At 48.4% G+C, this 16,625-nt stretch overlaps 1 protein-coding gene across 9 annotated transcripts in view; it reads left to right on the forward strand.

Moving 5' to 3' along the window:
* The window catches only part of LOC109899208 (RAB11-binding protein RELCH homolog), a 70,987-nt gene that overhangs the window by 41,397 nt on the left and 12,965 nt on the right, over nucleotides 1-16,625 (forward strand). For 3 of the 9 annotated variants that reach the window (XM_031836340.1, XM_031836343.1, XM_031836345.1), the window contains 13 exons: nucleotides 4,828-4,899; nucleotides 5,068-5,208; nucleotides 5,326-5,490; nucleotides 5,746-5,893; nucleotides 6,472-6,628; nucleotides 7,032-7,155; nucleotides 7,262-7,310; nucleotides 9,095-9,174; nucleotides 10,100-10,206; nucleotides 11,198-12,053; nucleotides 14,139-14,221; nucleotides 14,431-14,472; nucleotides 15,409-15,472. In XM_031836340.1, the coding sequence (XP_031692200.1) occupies nucleotides 4,828-4,899; nucleotides 5,068-5,208; nucleotides 5,326-5,490; nucleotides 5,746-5,893; nucleotides 6,472-6,628; nucleotides 7,032-7,155; nucleotides 7,262-7,310; nucleotides 9,095-9,174; nucleotides 10,100-10,206; nucleotides 11,198-12,053; nucleotides 14,139-14,221; nucleotides 14,431-14,472; nucleotides 15,409-15,472 (2,088 nt within the window). The remainder of the gene's footprint in view (nucleotides 1-4,827; nucleotides 4,900-5,067; nucleotides 5,209-5,325; nucleotides 5,491-5,745; nucleotides 5,894-6,471; nucleotides 6,629-7,031; nucleotides 7,156-7,261; nucleotides 7,311-9,094; nucleotides 9,175-10,099; nucleotides 10,207-11,197; nucleotides 12,054-14,138; nucleotides 14,222-14,430; nucleotides 14,473-15,408; nucleotides 15,473-16,625) is intronic. The other 6 variants (XM_031836348.1, XM_031836349.1, XM_031836346.1 and 3 more) reach the window with 5 other exon arrangements.

Raw genomic sequence — 16,625 nt, forward strand, 5'->3', positions numbered from 1 at the left:
CTCTGCTTTAAGCTCCCTTCCTCTGCTTTAAGCTCCCTTCCTCTGCTTTTAGCTCCCTTCCTCTGCTTTTAGCTCCCTTCCTCTGCTGTTAGCTCCCTTCCTCTGCTTTTAGTTCCCTTCCTCTGCTTTAAGCTCCCTTCCTCTGCTGTTAGCTCCCTTCCTCTGCTTTTAGCTCCCTTCCTCTGCTTTAAGCTCCCTTCCTCTGCTTTTGATCAGCTCCTTTTATTGGTAGTGTTCAAATTTGGCGATGATCGGTCGGGGACCCTTGGTCTTGTCGCTCTGAGCTCCAAGTCTGTGTACTCGTTGGAAAGCCACCTTGTTTAGAGTCTATATAGGAATTTTCAATGCAAATTTCATGAATTCTCTGATCGTGCACTCTGGATTATTGGATGCGTCCTCAGGAATACCAGAAAAAATGAGCTCTTTAGGCCGAAGGCAGATGACTTCAGACCTTGTATATTCCAGCATGAGATAGTAAAATCTTTGTGTTCCATAGTGTCTAGTGTGGTTTAGGCTCGGACCATCACAGTAGGTGTGAGCAGAGCACGTTGAGCATCTGATACAGACTTCTTAGATCACAGGATGAGGCTTGGAGGGGTGTATTAGTGGGGGTTGGGGTTGCTCTGCTCACGGCCTGGGCATTTAACTAGGCAAGTCAGTTAAGAACAAATTCTTATTTACAAACGGCCTACCCCGGCCAAACCCTCCCCTAACCCAGATGACGCTGGGCTAATTGTAGGTCCTCTTGGCATCGGTTCTCTCAGTGCAGGTCAAAAGTTGGGATTGCTGCCTTGTAGAGGTGGACCTGGTCATAAAAGCTGTTCAAGTCCAGGGTGGAGTGGTGGGCAGGTATACATTAGGTTTTGAGGTACAGACCTGGGAAATGCTTGCATTCACCCACTGTATGGTGGCACGGTGAATGTCTTTTCATGGTGGTGGAACCACTTGTTCTTTGGGGAAAGTGGAAGAAGCTTTTTAAATCACTCCCTTGAGTGCTGTGGCCACTCTTTCCTGCTGGGCCTTCAGGTCATTTGTGCCTGTGTGAGTTATGATGTGGCTGTGGGCCCCTAGTCTGTCCTCTGTCAACAGCTCCAGGGCATGCCTAGTGTTTGGGCACCAGAGCTGAGCCACCTTGTGTTTGGGAAAAAGTTTATTTTCTTGAATGTATTTGCCATTTGAGTCAATGAGGAGCACAATTTCTAGTTCCGCTGGCTTCTCTGGGGGAGTGTCCTGCTCTCTGTCACATGTCAGCTTTCTCTCCCTTCTCCTTCACTACATTTAGCTGTGCCCTGTGTTCCTCTCCCTTCTCCTTCACTACATTTAGCTGGGCCCTGTGTTCCTCTCCCTTCTCCTTCACTACATTTAGCTGTGCCATGTGTTCCTCTCCCTCCTCCTTCACTACATTTAGCTGGGCCGTGTGTTCCCCTCCCTTCTCCTTCACTACATTTAGCTGTGACATGTGTTCCCCTCCCTTCTCCTTCACTACATTTAGCTGTGCCATGTGTTCCCCTCCCTTCTCCTTCACTACATTTAGCTGGGCCCTGTGTTCCCCTCCCTCCTCCTTCACTACATTTAGCTGGGCCGTGTGTTCCTCTCCCTCCTCCTTCACTACATTTAGCTGGGCCGTGTGTTCCTCTCCCTCCTCCTTCACTACATTTAGCTGGGCCGTGTGTTCCTCTCCCTCCTCCTTCACTACATTTAGCTGGGCCGTGTGTTCCTCTCCCTCCTCCTTCACTACATTTAGCTGGGCCGTGTGTTCCTCTCCCTCCTCCTTCACTACATTTAGCTGGGCCGTGTGTTCCTCTCCCTCCTCCTTCACTACATTTAGCTGGGCCGTGTGTTCCTCTCCCTTCTCCTTCACTACATTTAGCTGGGCCGTGTGTTCCTCTCCCTTCTCCTTCACTACATTTAGCTGTGCCGTGTGTTCCTCTCCCTTCTCCTTCACTACATTTAGCTGTGCCATGTGTTCCTCTCCCTCCTCCTTCACTACATTTAGCTGGGCCCTGTGTTCCTCTCCCTTCTCCTTCACTACATTTAGCTGGGCCCTGTGTTCCCCTCCCTTCTCCTTCACTACATTTAGCTGTGCCCTGTGTTCCCCTCGCTCCTCTTTAAGTTCTTTCACCTCAGTCCGTAGAACAGCCAGCTCTCTTCGACAGTCGTCCATCTCCACCTTCTGCCCTCTGGGTCTTGTGGGGGGGTGTTGTTGCGCTGGTCTGTTTTGTGGGTTTGTTCTATCTGTATCCCTCTCAGTGTGGTGTGTTCAGTGCTGGGGGGGGGGACTATCCTCGTCTACAGGACAGTTTGAAGAGGTGTGTTCAGTGCAGGGGGGATACAAGGTAGTAAGAATGCATTCAGCTAATTTTGTTCAAAATCAAGGTTTTAGGTATGGAATTTTAATTTTATGTAGAGGGCAGAATCCAATATGTCCTTGTGGTGGTGGGGGATCAAGGTTTATCTACATTTATCCAACTCTAATTCTATATTTTGCAGAAGAACTCAGTAGCTCGTGTCTCTGTCTGTGTCTCTGTCTGTGTCTCTGTCTGTGTCTCTGTCTGTGTCTCTGTCTGTCTGTCTGTCTGTCTGTCTGTCTGTCTGTCTGTCTGTCTGTCTGTCTGTCTGTCTGTCTGTCTGTCTGTGTGTCTGTGTGTCTGTGTGTCTGTGTGTCTGTGTGTCTGTGTGTCTGTGTGTGTCTGTCTGTCTGTCTGTGTGTCTCTGTCTGTCTGTCTGTGTGTCTCTGTCTGTCTGTGTGTCTCTGTCTGTCTGTGTGTCTCTGTCTGTCTGCCTGTCTCTGTCTGTCTCTGTCTGTCTGCCTGTCTGTCTGTCTGTCTGTCTGTGTGTCTCCTGTCTGTCTCTGTCTGTCTGTCTGTCTGTCTGTCTGTCTGTCTGTCTGTCTGTCTGTCTGTCTGTCTGTCTGTCTGTCTCTGTCAGCATGATGTAACAATGTACATATTGCCGAAGCTCACTTTGGATATTTACAATATGAAAATAACCATACATTGAACAATAAGCATACAGTAGAGGACATGTGCAGGTTGATTGATCGGTCAGACACTGTCCCTCATCTTATGTCAGGCAGCAATGTAGTGCGCTGCCAACCCACAGCTCTCTGCGTCCTCCCCCAACAGGACAGGTAGCCTACTCTCATCAGAGAGGTCTTTGAAACCTTGAATAAGGGTTTCAAATTTGGGGAAATGACACTCTAATTGTTTTATATTTTTCACATTTTGTCAGGAAATGCAGCTCCGTCTTGGGTTCTGCTGTTGTGCAGTGGTTGCACAGCCTTTCCTCTACAGGGAGCCAGGTTTTCCTGTGTCTACCCTTCTCAATGGCAAGGCTGTGCTCACTGAGCCTGTACTTTGTCAAGGTTTTTCTAAGGTTTTGATCAGTAACCATGGTCAAATATTTAGCCACGGTGTACTATCGATTTAGGGCCAAATAGCACTGCATTGTGCTTTGTGTTTGTGTTTCCCAATAAGTAATGTAGTTTTGTTTTGACTGTGTTGTAATTTGGTTTATCCTGATTGATTGGATGTTCTGGTCCTGAGGCTTCAGTGTGTTAGTAGAACAGGTTTGTGAACTCAGCTCCAGGACCAGCTGGATGAGGGGACTCTTGTCTGTGCTCAGCTCTTGGCATTGCAGGGTTTGGTAATGATATGAGCGGGGGTCACTGTAATTTAGATGTTTCCAAAACTTAATTGCTATTTTTTGAGTTATTATTATTAATGGATTGGACTAATTCCACCCTGCATGCATTGTTTGTAGTTTTCTCTCTCAGCTCATTCACTGCCTCATTAAGGTGTCCAGTTCAGCTTATTTTTAAACCTAAGTAATTGTAGTGTGTACAGTACTCTATATATTGTGTTCCAATTGAGAACTTTGGTCTAATTCCCTGGGATCTGGATCTTCTTTGGAAATTATTTGAGTATTTTTGGGGTTTACTGCCAGGACCCAGGTCTGACAGTACTGCTCTAGCAGGTCCAGGCTCTGCTGTAGGCCATGTATTGTGGGTGACAGCAGGCATAGGTCATCTGTGGCATTTAACCTCTGAATTGTAGAGACTAACACCAGGGGCTGAGGATTTTTCTAGAATAGAGGCCAATTCCTTGATGTAAATATTGAAGAGTGCAGGGCTCAGATTGCAACCCTGGCGAAGGCCCCGCCCCTGGTTAAAGAATTCTGTTATTTTCTTACCAATTTTAATGCTGCACGTGTTGCCAGTATACATTGATTTAATTTTGTCATATGTTTTACCCCCTACACCACTTTCAATAACTTTGTAGAACAGTCCTGTATGCCAAATAGAATCAAATGCTTTTTGGAAGTTGATAAAGCAAATGTATATTTTGATATTATTTTGGTGGACATGTTAATCTATCAGGGTGTGTAGGGTGTAAATATGATCAGTCGTGTGATGTTTTGGTATAAATCGAATTGAGCTTTTACTCAAGACATTGTGCTTATTAAGGAAGTTTAGAACTCTTATATTTATAATACTACAGAAAACCTTCCCCATGTTACTGTTCACACAAATGCCTCTAATTGTTAGGGTCAAATTAATTCCAGATGTCAGGGAAATAACCTACACTCAGGATCAAATTAAACAGTTTTAATATAGCCAATTGAAATTTTGATCTAGTGTGTTTGAGAATCTCATTTAGGATGCCATCAGGTCTGCAAGCTGTGTTCATTTTTGATGTTGTACATCTTACTGGGCTGTGAATGTGTGGTTGTTTCCATGTCTGTTCTTTTGAGGAACAACGTAGTTCAACTGTGATCTCTCTCGCTCTCTCTCTGTCTCTCTTTGTCTGTCTCTCTCTCTCTCTCTAGATCAACCATAAGTATTCAGAGAGGAGGTTGTTGGTAGCAGAGGCCTGTGGAGCCTTAGCACCTTACCTTCCTGTAAGACTCGCGCACACACACGATCTGTCTCTCTCTGTCACATACATACACACACACCGGTACTTAAACTCATGTTATCACACAGCTTATCTGCCTGTTAGACACACACACACACACACGTGTAGCTGAGTGTGTGTTCTCACTCTGCCTATGTGTTTCTGTTAACAGAAGGAGATGCGTAGTTCGCTGGTGTTGTCCATGCTGCAGCAGATGCTGGCTGAAGACAAGGCAGACATGGTCAGAGAGGCCGTGGTCAAAAGCCTCGCTATCATCATGGGATACATCGACGACCCCGACAAGTACTCCCAGGTGTGTGTGTGCACGTGCGTTAGAAAAAAGGCTTTTATAACCGATCTTGTGTTTGGTTAAATGAACTGTGGTCATGTTATAGTGACTGTGGTCGTGTTGTGTTCATGTTGCGGTCAGGGTTTTGAGTTGATGTTGTTGTCCCTCGGTGACCCATCGGAGAGGGTGGTCAGTGCTATCCACCAGGTGTTCATCCCAGCATTCGCTGCCTGGACCACAGAGCTGGGAATCCTCCAGACCACTCTCATCCCCTCTCTGCTGGCCCGCATAGAGAAACTTCTCAAGGTAGGTAGTCCCACAGGGCTTTGGTTATTTGACATGTGTAAGAAAAATGTTGCTTTTGATCTCAATGGATCAATAAGGTTGATCAGTCTAGATGGAGAAGCTCTAACTCTCCTCTGTCTCTGTCTCTGTCTCTGTCTCTCTCTCTCTCTCTCTGTCTCTCTGTCTCTGTCTCTGTCTCTCTCTCTGTCTCTCTCTCTTGCTCCCTCTTTCTCTCTCTCCAATTTTACTCTCTCTACCCACCCCCCAACCCCCAAGCAGGGTGAACATGGTCTTGATGAACACAAGCTCCACATGTTCCTGTCGGCCCTCCAGTCTCTCATCCCTCCTCTGTTTTCTGTGGTGCTCCAGAACGCTCCCTTCACACACAGGCTCACCCTGCAGGGAGACATCCCCCCCATAGAGGGTAGGAAACACAGGCTCACCCTGCAGGGAGACATCCCCCCCATAGAGGGTAGGAAACACAGGCTCACCCTGCAGGGAGACATCCCCCCCATAGAGGGTAGGAAACACAGGCTCACCCTGCAGGGAGACATCCCCCCCATAGAGGGTAGGAAACACAGGCTCACCCTGCAGGGAGACATCCCCCCCATAGAGGGTAGGAAACACAGGCTCACCCTGCAGGGAGATATCCCCCCCCATAGAGGGTAGGAAACACAGGCTCACCCTGCAGGGAGACACCCCCCCCATAGAGGGTAGGAAACACAGGCTCACCCTGCAGGGAGACATCCCCTCCATAGAGGGTAGGAAACACAGGCTCACCCTGCAGGGAGACATCCCCCCCATAGAGGGTAGGAAACACAGGCTCACCCTGCAGGGAGACATCCCCTCCATAGAGGGTAGGAAACACAGGCTCACCCTGCAGGGAGACATCCCCCCCCATAGAGGGTATGAAACACACAGGAAGTTGGAAGCCAGTAACCTTGCTATGTTCTGACTACCATATTCTGACCCCTAACCTATAACTCCTGTTTGACCCCTCAGTGACGCGGTTCCCTCGGCCAGCGTCTCCTCTTCAGGATGTAGCGACTGTCGTGGGCAGCCGGGAGATGCTGAGCGGCCTCCTCATCCTCTATGTTTACCAGCTAGAACATGAGGGCACTACGGGCTGGGACAGTCTGCTGTGGGTGGTCAATCAACTGTGAGTGGTCTCTACACTACACACACATATGTACACTGAGTGGACAAAACATTAGGAACACCTGCTCTTTCCATGACAGACTGACCAGGTGAATCCAGGTGAAAGCAATAATCCCTTATTGATGTTAAATCCACTTCAACCAGTGTAGGTGAACGGGAGGAGGATTTTTAAGCAGTAAGATAATTAAAGCATATATTGTGTATGTGTGCCATTTAGTGGGTGAATAGGCAACACAAAAGATGTAAGTGTCGTTGAATGCCCATGATTTCGGAATAAGATGTTTGACGAGCAGGTGTCCACATACTTTTGGTCATGTAGTGTATATACAAACACACACACACACACACATATACACACATGTATGCTCGCACGCACACACAATCCTGACCCCCCCTCTCTCCAGGCTTCCCCAGCTGATAGAGATAGTAGGTGGTATTTCTGTAACCTCCACTACGTGTGTCCATGAGTTCTCACGCTTCTTCTGGAGACTCTGCCGCACGTTTGGCAAGATCTTCACGAACACGAAGGTAAGAATGTGTACTGGTCTGCTGTTGGCCTCGTGCTGGACACAATCTGCACTTTCCGATTCATTTCATTGGTGCTGACTATAGCGGGGTGTCCTCTCTCTTTCAGGTAAAACCACAGTTCCAGGAGATCCTACTGCTCTCTGAAGAGAATGTGGGTAAGTGGAAGACACACACACACACACACACACACACACACACACACACACACACACACACACACACACACCCCTTTCGTAAACAATCTGTTTTATTGGGATTAGTAGGATTGGGTGTTTCCCTGTCACTCCTCATCCTCTGACTATTTCCGAAGTTTAAACGAGCGCGTGGTGCCAATACCTCTGCCGTGTGTTTAAACGAGCGCGTGGTGCCAATACTCTCTGCCGTGTGTTTAAACGAGCGCGTGGTGCCAATACTCTCTGCCGTGTGTTTAAACGAGCGCGTGGTGCCAATACTCTCTGCCGTGTGTTTAAACGAGCGCGTGGTGCCAATACTCTCTGCCGTGTGTTTAAACGAGCGCGTGGTGCCAATACTCTCTGCCATGTGTTTAAACGAGCGCGTGGTGCCAATACCTCTGCCGTGTGTTTAAACGAGCGCGTGGTGCCAATACTCTCTGCCGTGTGTTTAAACGAGCGCGTGGTGCCAATACTCTCTGCCGTGTGTTTAAACGAGCGCGTGGTGCCAATACCTCTGCCGTGTGTATAAACGAGCGCGTGGTGCCAATACTCTCTGCCGTGTGTTTAAACGAGCGCGTGGTGCCAATACTCTCTGCCGTGTGTTTAAACGAGCGCGTGGTGCCAATACTCTCTGCCGTGTGTTTAAACGAGCGCGTGGTGCCAATACTCTCTGCCGTGTGTTTAAACGAGAGCGTGGTGCCAATACCTCTGCCGTGTGTTTAAACGAGCGCGTGGTGCCAATACCTCTGCCGTGTGTTTAAACGAGCGCGTGGTGCCAATACTCTCTGCCGTGTGTTTAAACGAGCGCGTGGTGCCAATACTCTCTGCCGTGTGTTTAAACGAGCGCGTGGTGCCAATACTCTCTGCCGTGTGTTTAAACGAGCGCGTGGTGCCAATACTCTCTGCCGTGTGTTTAAACGAGCGCGTGGTGCCAATACCTCTGCCGTGTGTTTAAACGAGCGCGTGGTGCCAATACTCTCTGCCGTGTGTTTAAACGAGCGCGTGGTGCCAATACCTCTGCCGTGTGTTTAAACGAGCGCGTGGTGCCAATACTCTCTGCCGTGTGTTTAAACGAGCGCGTGGTGCCAATACTCTCTGCCGTGTGTTTAAACGAGCGCGTGGTGCCAATACTCTCTGCCGTGTGTTTAAACGAGCGCGTGGTGCCAATACTCTCTGCCGTGTGTTTAAACGAGCGCGTGGTGCCAATACTCTCTGCCGTGTGTTTAAACGAGCGCGTGGTGCCAATACTCTCTGCCGTGTGTTTAAACGAGCGCGTGGTGCCAATACTATCTGCCGTGTGTTTAAACGAGCGCGTGGTGCCAATACTCTCTGCCGTGTGTTTAAACGAGCGCGTGGTGCCAATACCTCTGCCGTGTGTTTAAACGAGCGCGTGGTGCCAATACTCTCTGCCGTGTGTTTAAACGAGCGCGTGGTGCCAATACTCTCTGCCGTGTGTTTAAACGAGCGCGTGGTGCTAATACTCTCTGCCGTGGGTTTAAACGAGCGCGTGGTGCCAATACCTCTGCCGTGTGTTTAAACGAGCGCGTGGTGCCAATACTCTCTGCCGTGTGTTTAAACGAGCGCGTGGTGCCAATACTCTCTGCCGTGGGTTTAAACGAGCGCGTGGTGCCAATACCTCTGCCGTGAGTTTTTTGTTTGTGTCTCGTCTTGTGTGCAAATATTCTCTGTTTTATAAACCTACTGAAGTGGAAATAAGTTACACGGTCGTATGTCTCTTTCTCCAGTGTTTGTTCTCTCTCTCCTAGATGCTTTAACCGGGAATGCTATTCTGACCAAGGCTACAGTTCCAGTCTATGCTTCAGGTGTACTGACATGCTACAATCAGGTAAACAAGTGGGGTTTTGTGCATCGGGACAATGATCCATCTTTCTAATAACTTGGTTGTTCCACTTTCATATTTTAGGTAGAAATTGTGCACAAAAATATAATTTTTAAAAAGCCTGTTATATTAAATTAAGTGCTCTTTAGTATAGACCACATGGAAAATTCTATGAATCAGGTGCTTCTGTATGAAGGGAGACTTGCTAAAATGCTAACAGTGCATTATGACGCCTGTGTGAATCCTCTGTTACGTCTAGGAAGAATTTAACCCACTTAACCACATCATCTCTCCAAGTTTCACCATCGTTGTCAGGCCCGAGTTATTTTGTTGCTTTGACAAAGTCGTTTCTGAAGAGGATCGTTTATTTATTTATGTTATTAATCCCTCTAGCTGTCCCTCATTCTAAGGTCAACCTTGTTGCTTAAACTGAATTCTCCTTTTAATAAGGTGAAACTATTCCTTTTTTATTTTATTTAAAAGAGACATTGAACATCTAATAGTCAAATCATAGTGTAAAAGAAGGTTCTACTCTTTTTGGCCGATTTCTGCTTTATGGTGGAAAACTGAGTCCAGTACAACACATCAACACTGTTAGATAGATAGACAGGACAGAAATGTTTGAACGATAAAGTTAATGTGAAGCTTGTGTTCAATTGCCAGTCTCTGTTGCACAAAACAAGTTCCATTCCTCCTGGCTGATTTTAATATGAAATCTACTGATTTAACCTTGTGATGTTGGAAAACTTGTTTGTTTATTCAGTTGAACATGTGCTCTTCATGAATGTTACATTTAGTTGAAATAAACAACTAAAAAAACAACTGACACTCAGCATAGTCTGTGTGTGTGTATGTGTGTGTGTAACGTATGTGTGTGTGTAACCTATGTGTGTGTGTAACGTATGTGTGTGTGTAACGTGTGTTCCACCAGGATGAGGATCGTAAGCTGCTGGTTGGTTTTCTAGAGGACGTCATGACAACCCTGTCTCTCTCCCACGCCCCTCTGGACAGCCTCAAAGCCTCCTTCATAGAGCTGGGGTAATGCACACGGACAGACGCACAGGCGGACGGACACTGACCCACACGCGCGGACGGACACTGACCCACACGCGGACGGACACTGACCCACACGCGCGGACGGACACTGACCCACACGCGCGGACGGACACTGACCCGGACGGACGGACGGACACTGACCCACACGCGCGGACGGACACTGACCCGGACGGACGGACACTGACCCACACGCGCGGACGGACACTGACCCACACGAGCGGACTGAAGGACGGACACAGACAATAGTCAGAGATGATGGGTAATACCTGTGAAATATGCAATGTGTGTTATTTACTTTGATCTCCCTCTCTCTATCTTCTTCCCCTCTTTCTAACTCTCCCTCCTCTCTCCCCTCCTTCCATATCTGTCTCCACCCTCTTTCCTCTCCCTCACTCTCTCCATCTCTCTCCCTTCTCCTCTTTCCTCTCCCTCTCTTACCCACTACTCTCTCCCCTCCTTCCATATCTGTCTCCACCCTCTTTCCTCTCCCTCACTCTCTCCATCTCTCTCCCTTCTCCTCTTTCCTCTCCCTCTCTTACCCACTACTCTCTCCCCTCCTTCCATATCTGTCTCCACCCTCTTTCCTCTCCCTCACTCTCTCCATCTCTCTCCCTTCTCCTCTTTCCTCTCCCTCTCTTTTCCACTCCTCTCTCCCCTCCTTCCATATCTGTCTCCACCCTCTTTCCTCTCCCTCACTCTCTCCATCTCTCTCCCTTCTCCTCTTTCCTCTCCCTCTCTTTTCCACTCCTCTCTCCCCTCCTTCCATATCTGTCTCCACCCTCTTTCCTCTCCCTCACTCTCTCCATCTCTCTCCCTTCTCCTCTTTCCTCTCCCTCTCTTTTCCACTCCTCTCTCCCCTCCTTCCATATCTGTCTCCACCCTCTTTCCTCTCCCTCACTCTCTCCATCTCTCTCCCTTCTCCTCTTTCCTCTCCCTCTCTTTTCCACTCCTCCTCTCTCCATCTTTCTCTTAGAGCTAACCCAGTGTACCATGACATGTTACTGACAGTACTGTGGTATGGTGTGGTCCACACCTCCTCTCTCCATCTCTCTCTCAGAGCTAACCCAGTCTACCATGACATGTTACTGACAGTACTGTGGTATGGTGTGGTCCACACCTCCTCTCTCCATCTCTCTCTCAGAGCTAACCCAGTCTACCATGACATGTTACTGACAGTACTGTGGTATGGTGTGGTTCACACCTCCTCTCTCCATCTCTCTCTCAGAGCTAACCCAGTCTACCATGACATGTTACTGACAGTACTGTGGTATGGTGTGGTCCACACCTCCTCTCTCCATCTCTCTCTCAGAGCTAACCCAGTCTACCATGACATGTTACTGACAGTACTGTGGTATGGTGTGGTCCACACCTCCTCTCTCCATCTCTCTCTCAGAGCTAACCCAGTCTACCATGACATGTTACTGACAGTATTGTGGTATGGTGTGGTCCACACCTCCTCTCTCCATCTCTCTCTCAGAGCTAACCCAGTCTACCATGACATGTTACTGACAGTACTGTGGTATGGTGTGGTCCACACCTCCTCTCTCCATCTCTCTCTCAGAGCTAACCCAGTCTACCATGACATGTTACCGACAGTACTGTGGTATGGTGTGGTCCACACCTCCTCTCTCCATCTCTCTCTCAGAGCTAACCCAGTCTACCATGACATGTTACTGACAGTACTGTGGTATGGTGTGGTCCACACCTCCTCTCTCCATCTCTCTCTCAGAGCTAACCCAGTCTACCATGACATGTTACTGACAGTACTGTGGTATGGTGTGGTCCACACCTCGGCTCTGGTCCGCTGCACCGCTGCATGCATGTTTGAGGTACGACACCCTGCCGCGACACACACACACACACGTTAACTCACTGAACAAAAAGCTTTATATTCTAGTGGCTAATGTCAGACCATGGATTCTAAAGGGTTTTCAGTTGCATTATGCAAACTGAACTATACTGGTTTGCCTCCCTGTGTCTTTCCCCTGCAGCAGCCTCTGCTTGTTATTGCCTTTCCTTTTAATGGCCTGATTTAGATTTGAATCCCTAACCCCATCCCAGAGCCAGAACCACTTCCTTGTGAAAACATAAGAGGTAGGAGCTAGGGAAAAGCCTAGGACTGAAACGGAATAAGACCTAGATAAAATACACTCTTGGTGAAGAGATGTAGCATTCTCCCCCTCTCCCCTTCACTGTCATAGTGGTATAGACCCCCCCTCCCCCTTCACTGTCATAGTGGTATAGACCCCCCCTCCCCCTTCACTGTCATAGTGGTATAGACCCCCCCCCTCCCCCTTCACTGTCATAGTGGTATAGACCCCCCCTCCCCCTCACTGTCATAGTGGTATAGACCCCCCCTCCCCCTTCACTGTCATAGTGGTATAGACCCCCCCTCCCCCTTCACTGTCATAGTGGTATAGACCCCCCCTCCCCCTTCACTGTCATAGTGGTATAGACCCCCCCTCCCCCTTCACTGTCATAGTGGTATAGACCCCCCCTCCCCCTTCACTGTCATAGTGGTATAGACCCCCCCTCCCCCTTCACTGTCATAGTGGTATAGACCCCCCCTCCCCCTTCACTGTCATAGTGGTATAGACCCCCCCTCCCCCTTCACTGTCATAGTGGTATAGACCCCCCCTCCCCCTTCACTGTCATAGTGGTATAGACCCCCCCTCCCCCTTCACTGTCATAGTGGTATAGACCCCCCCCTCCCCCTTCACTGTCGTAGTGGTATAGACCCCCCCTCCCCCTTCACTGTCGTAGTGGTATAGACCCCCCCTCCCCCTTCACTGTCGTAGTGGTATAGACCCCCCTCCCCCTTCACTGTCATAGTGGTATAGACCCCCCCCCCCTCCCCCTTCACTGTCATAGTGGTATAGACCCCCCCCTCCCCCTTCACTGTCATAGTGGTATAGACCCTCCCCCTTCACTGTCATAGTGGTATAGACCCCCCCCCCTCCCCCTTCACTGTCATAGTGGTATAGACCCCCCCCCCTCCCCCTTCACTGTCATAGTGGTATAGAACCCCCCCTCCCCCTTCACTGTCATAGTGGTATAGACCCCCCCTCCCCCTTCACTGTCATAGTGGTATAGACCCTCCCCCTTCACTGTCATAGTGGTATAGACCCCCCCTCCCCCTTCACTGTCATAGTGGTATAGACCCCCCCCCCCCCTCCCCCTTCACTGTCGTTGTGGTATAGACCCCCCCTCCCCCTTCACTGTCATAGTGGTATAGACACCCCCCTCCCCCCTTCACTGTCGTAGTGGTATAGACCCCCCCCCTCCCCCTTCACTGTCGTTGTGGTATAGACACCCCTTTCCCCCTTCACTGTCGTTGTGGTATAGACACCCCTCTCCCCCTTCACTGTCGTAGTGGTATAGACCCCCCCCCCCCTCCCCCTTCACTGTCGTAGTGGTATAGACACCCCTCTCCCCCTTCACTGTCGTAGTGGTATAGACACCCCTCTCCCCCTTCACTGTCGTAGTGGTATAGACACCAGACACCACTCTCCCCCTTCTCTGTCATTTTGGTATAGACACCCCCCTTCCCTGTCATTTTGGTATAGACACCCCCCTTCACTGTCATTTTGGTATAGACACCCCCCTTCACTGTCATAGTGGTATAGACACCCCCCTTCGCTGTCATTTTGGTATAGACACCCCCCTTCACTGTCATTTTGGTATAGACACCCCTCTCCCCCCTTCACTGTCATAGTTGTATAGACACCCCTCTCCCCCCTCCCACCATCTCATAGTGTGTGTGTCATGCTGCTACTTCTTGTTGTTGTTTATCACTTTCTTTCTGTTTTTCTTAATCCCCACCTCCCTCTCTTTCGGCATGTTGCCATGACACTGCTGGCTCTGTCCATGGGCTGTGACATCACTGTGACCTTTCGGCTGTGTTGTCCATTCAGCTGCTGGTGAAGGGGGTGAATGAGACACTGGTGGCTCAGAGGGTGGTGCCCGCTCTCATCACTCTCTCCAGCGACCCTGAAATGTAAGTTTCCCCCTGCTGCCTCGTTTGGCCACCTTGACCCTACCTCCACCTCACAGGAAGAACCCCACATCATCAGGAGATTTTGATTTGTTTAATAGTTGATTTGATTGGGGCAGACAATCAAAGAGCTCAGAATGCGAAACAAATATGACTCGAAGGTAAATAACGTGAACTTAACTGAATTTAACAAAATTGTGTCTCAAACTCAGGGATAGAGACACTGAGGCAGTACAGCATGAACCCAGTACAAAGTAGGTGCTCTCTAAAAATGTATATTTTCTTTCGTCTCTCAGATGGTTTCAAGTCTGTCTGACTCTGGGTAAAAAAAACTATTCTTTGGGGTTTCTTCCTGTAGAGGTTAAGGTGCGGTCGACCGGTTCTGTGACGTTAATGTTGACTGTCACTAACACCACGCACCATCAGTGTGCGACATTACCCATCACAAGTTATTATTGGGTCACCAGCCTGCATCACTAACCCACAACCCGGTCATCACTATATAACCGTGCTTGAAAGGACAGAAGTAGGATGCGTTCTAAATATAAAATGTGATTTTAAACACTAACCCAAATTCTTACCTCTAACCTAAACCATTTCATAAGCCCAAACCTTAACTATAGTCAATTAATATAAAATCTCTAATGTCCTGAAGATATAGGTGATTTTGTCCTTTCTGGCATAACCATCTAGTAACTACCCAATCATGTTCGTCGCATCATCAGTCTGCAACACTAACTCAATCCGTTCTCTGATTGGCTGCATTTCGAGGTATCCCAGCATGCTCAGCTGTAATATCTTACCCCCTTTCCTCCTCACCCACTTTTTAGCAGATCCCTCCTCCAACTCTCAGGTCCTGATTGTCTTCACCTCTCTCTCCCTCCTAACCTCCCCTCTTCCTCTCTTCCTCCTAACCTCTTCCTTCCTCTCTCCCTCCTAACCTTCCCTCCTAACCTCTTCCTTCCTCTCTCCCTCCTAACCTCTTCCTCCCTCGTAACCTCTTCCTCCCTCTCTCTCTCCCTCGTAACCTCTTCCTCCCTCTCTCTCGTAACCTCTTCCTCCCTCTCTCTCTCTCGTAACCTCTTCCTCTTGGTTGGTGTTGGTCAGTTTTATATTGTTATTGTCAGAGCTGCACCTAGTGTTTATAAAGCTGAGAGCTGTCTCTATTGTAACTCCTGTCTGGTTTACAGGTCAGTTAGGATCTCTACTATCCCTGCCTTTGGTACCATCATGGAGATGGTCACACACAAAGAGGTACCAACGTCGATATTTACAAACAGATATACATGTACATACTACACACATGCATGAACGTGTGTGTGTGTGTGTGTGTGTGTGTGTGTGTGTGTGTGTGTGTGTGTACAGTTGAAGTTGGAAATTTACATACACCTTAGCCCAATTATTTTAAGAATGTGAAATGTCAGAATAATAGTAGAGAGAATAATTTTTCTTTCATCACATTCCCAGTGGGTCAGAAGTTTACATACAGTCGTGGCCAGAAGTTTTGAGAATGACACAAATATTAATTTTCACCAAGTCTGCTGCCTCAGTTTGTATGATGGCAATTTGAATACACTCCAGAATGTTATGAAGAGTGATCAGATGATTTGCAATTAATTGCAAAGTCCCTCTTTGCCATGCAAATTAACTGAATCCCCCAAAAACATTTCCACTGCATTTCAGCCCTGCCACAAAAGGACCAGCTGACATGTCAGTGACTCTCTCGTTAACACAGGTGTGAGTGTTGACGAGGACAAGGCTGGAGATCACTCTGTCATGCTGATTGAGTTTGAATTGTTTATTTTTTTATTTAACTAGGCAAGTCAGTTAAGAACAAATTCTTATTTTCAATGACAGCCTAGGAACAGTGGCTTAACTGCATTGTTCAGGGGAAGAATGACAAATTTGTACCTTGTCAGCTCGGGGATTGGAACTTGCAACCTTTCGGTACTAGCCCAACGCTCTAGGCTACCCTGCTGCGCCAGGCTGGAAGCTTCAAAAGGTGGGTGGTGCTTGGAATCATTGTTCTTCCTCTGTCAACCATGGTTACCTGCAAGGAAACACGTGCTGTCATCATTGCTTTGCACAAAAGGGCTTCACAGGCAAGGATATTGCTGCCAGTAAGATTGCACCTAAATCAACCATTTATCGGATCATCAAGAACTTCAAGGAGAGCGGTTCAAATGTTGTGAAGAAGGCTTCAGGGCGCTCAAGAAAGTCCATCAAGAGCCAGGACCGTCTCCTAAAGTTGATTTAGCTGCGGGATCGGGGCACCACCAGTACAGAGCTTGCTCAGGAATGGCAGCAGGCAGGTGGGAGTGCATCTGCAAGCACAGTGAGGCGAAGACTTTTGGAGGATGGCCTGGTGTCAAGAATGGCAGCAAAGAAGCCACTTCTCTCCAGGAAA

This window comes from Oncorhynchus kisutch, linkage group LG11, assembly GCF_002021735.2.
Source record: "Oncorhynchus kisutch isolate 150728-3 linkage group LG11, Okis_V2, whole genome shotgun sequence".
Lineage (NCBI taxonomy): Eukaryota > Metazoa > Chordata > Actinopteri > Salmoniformes > Salmonidae > Oncorhynchus > Oncorhynchus kisutch.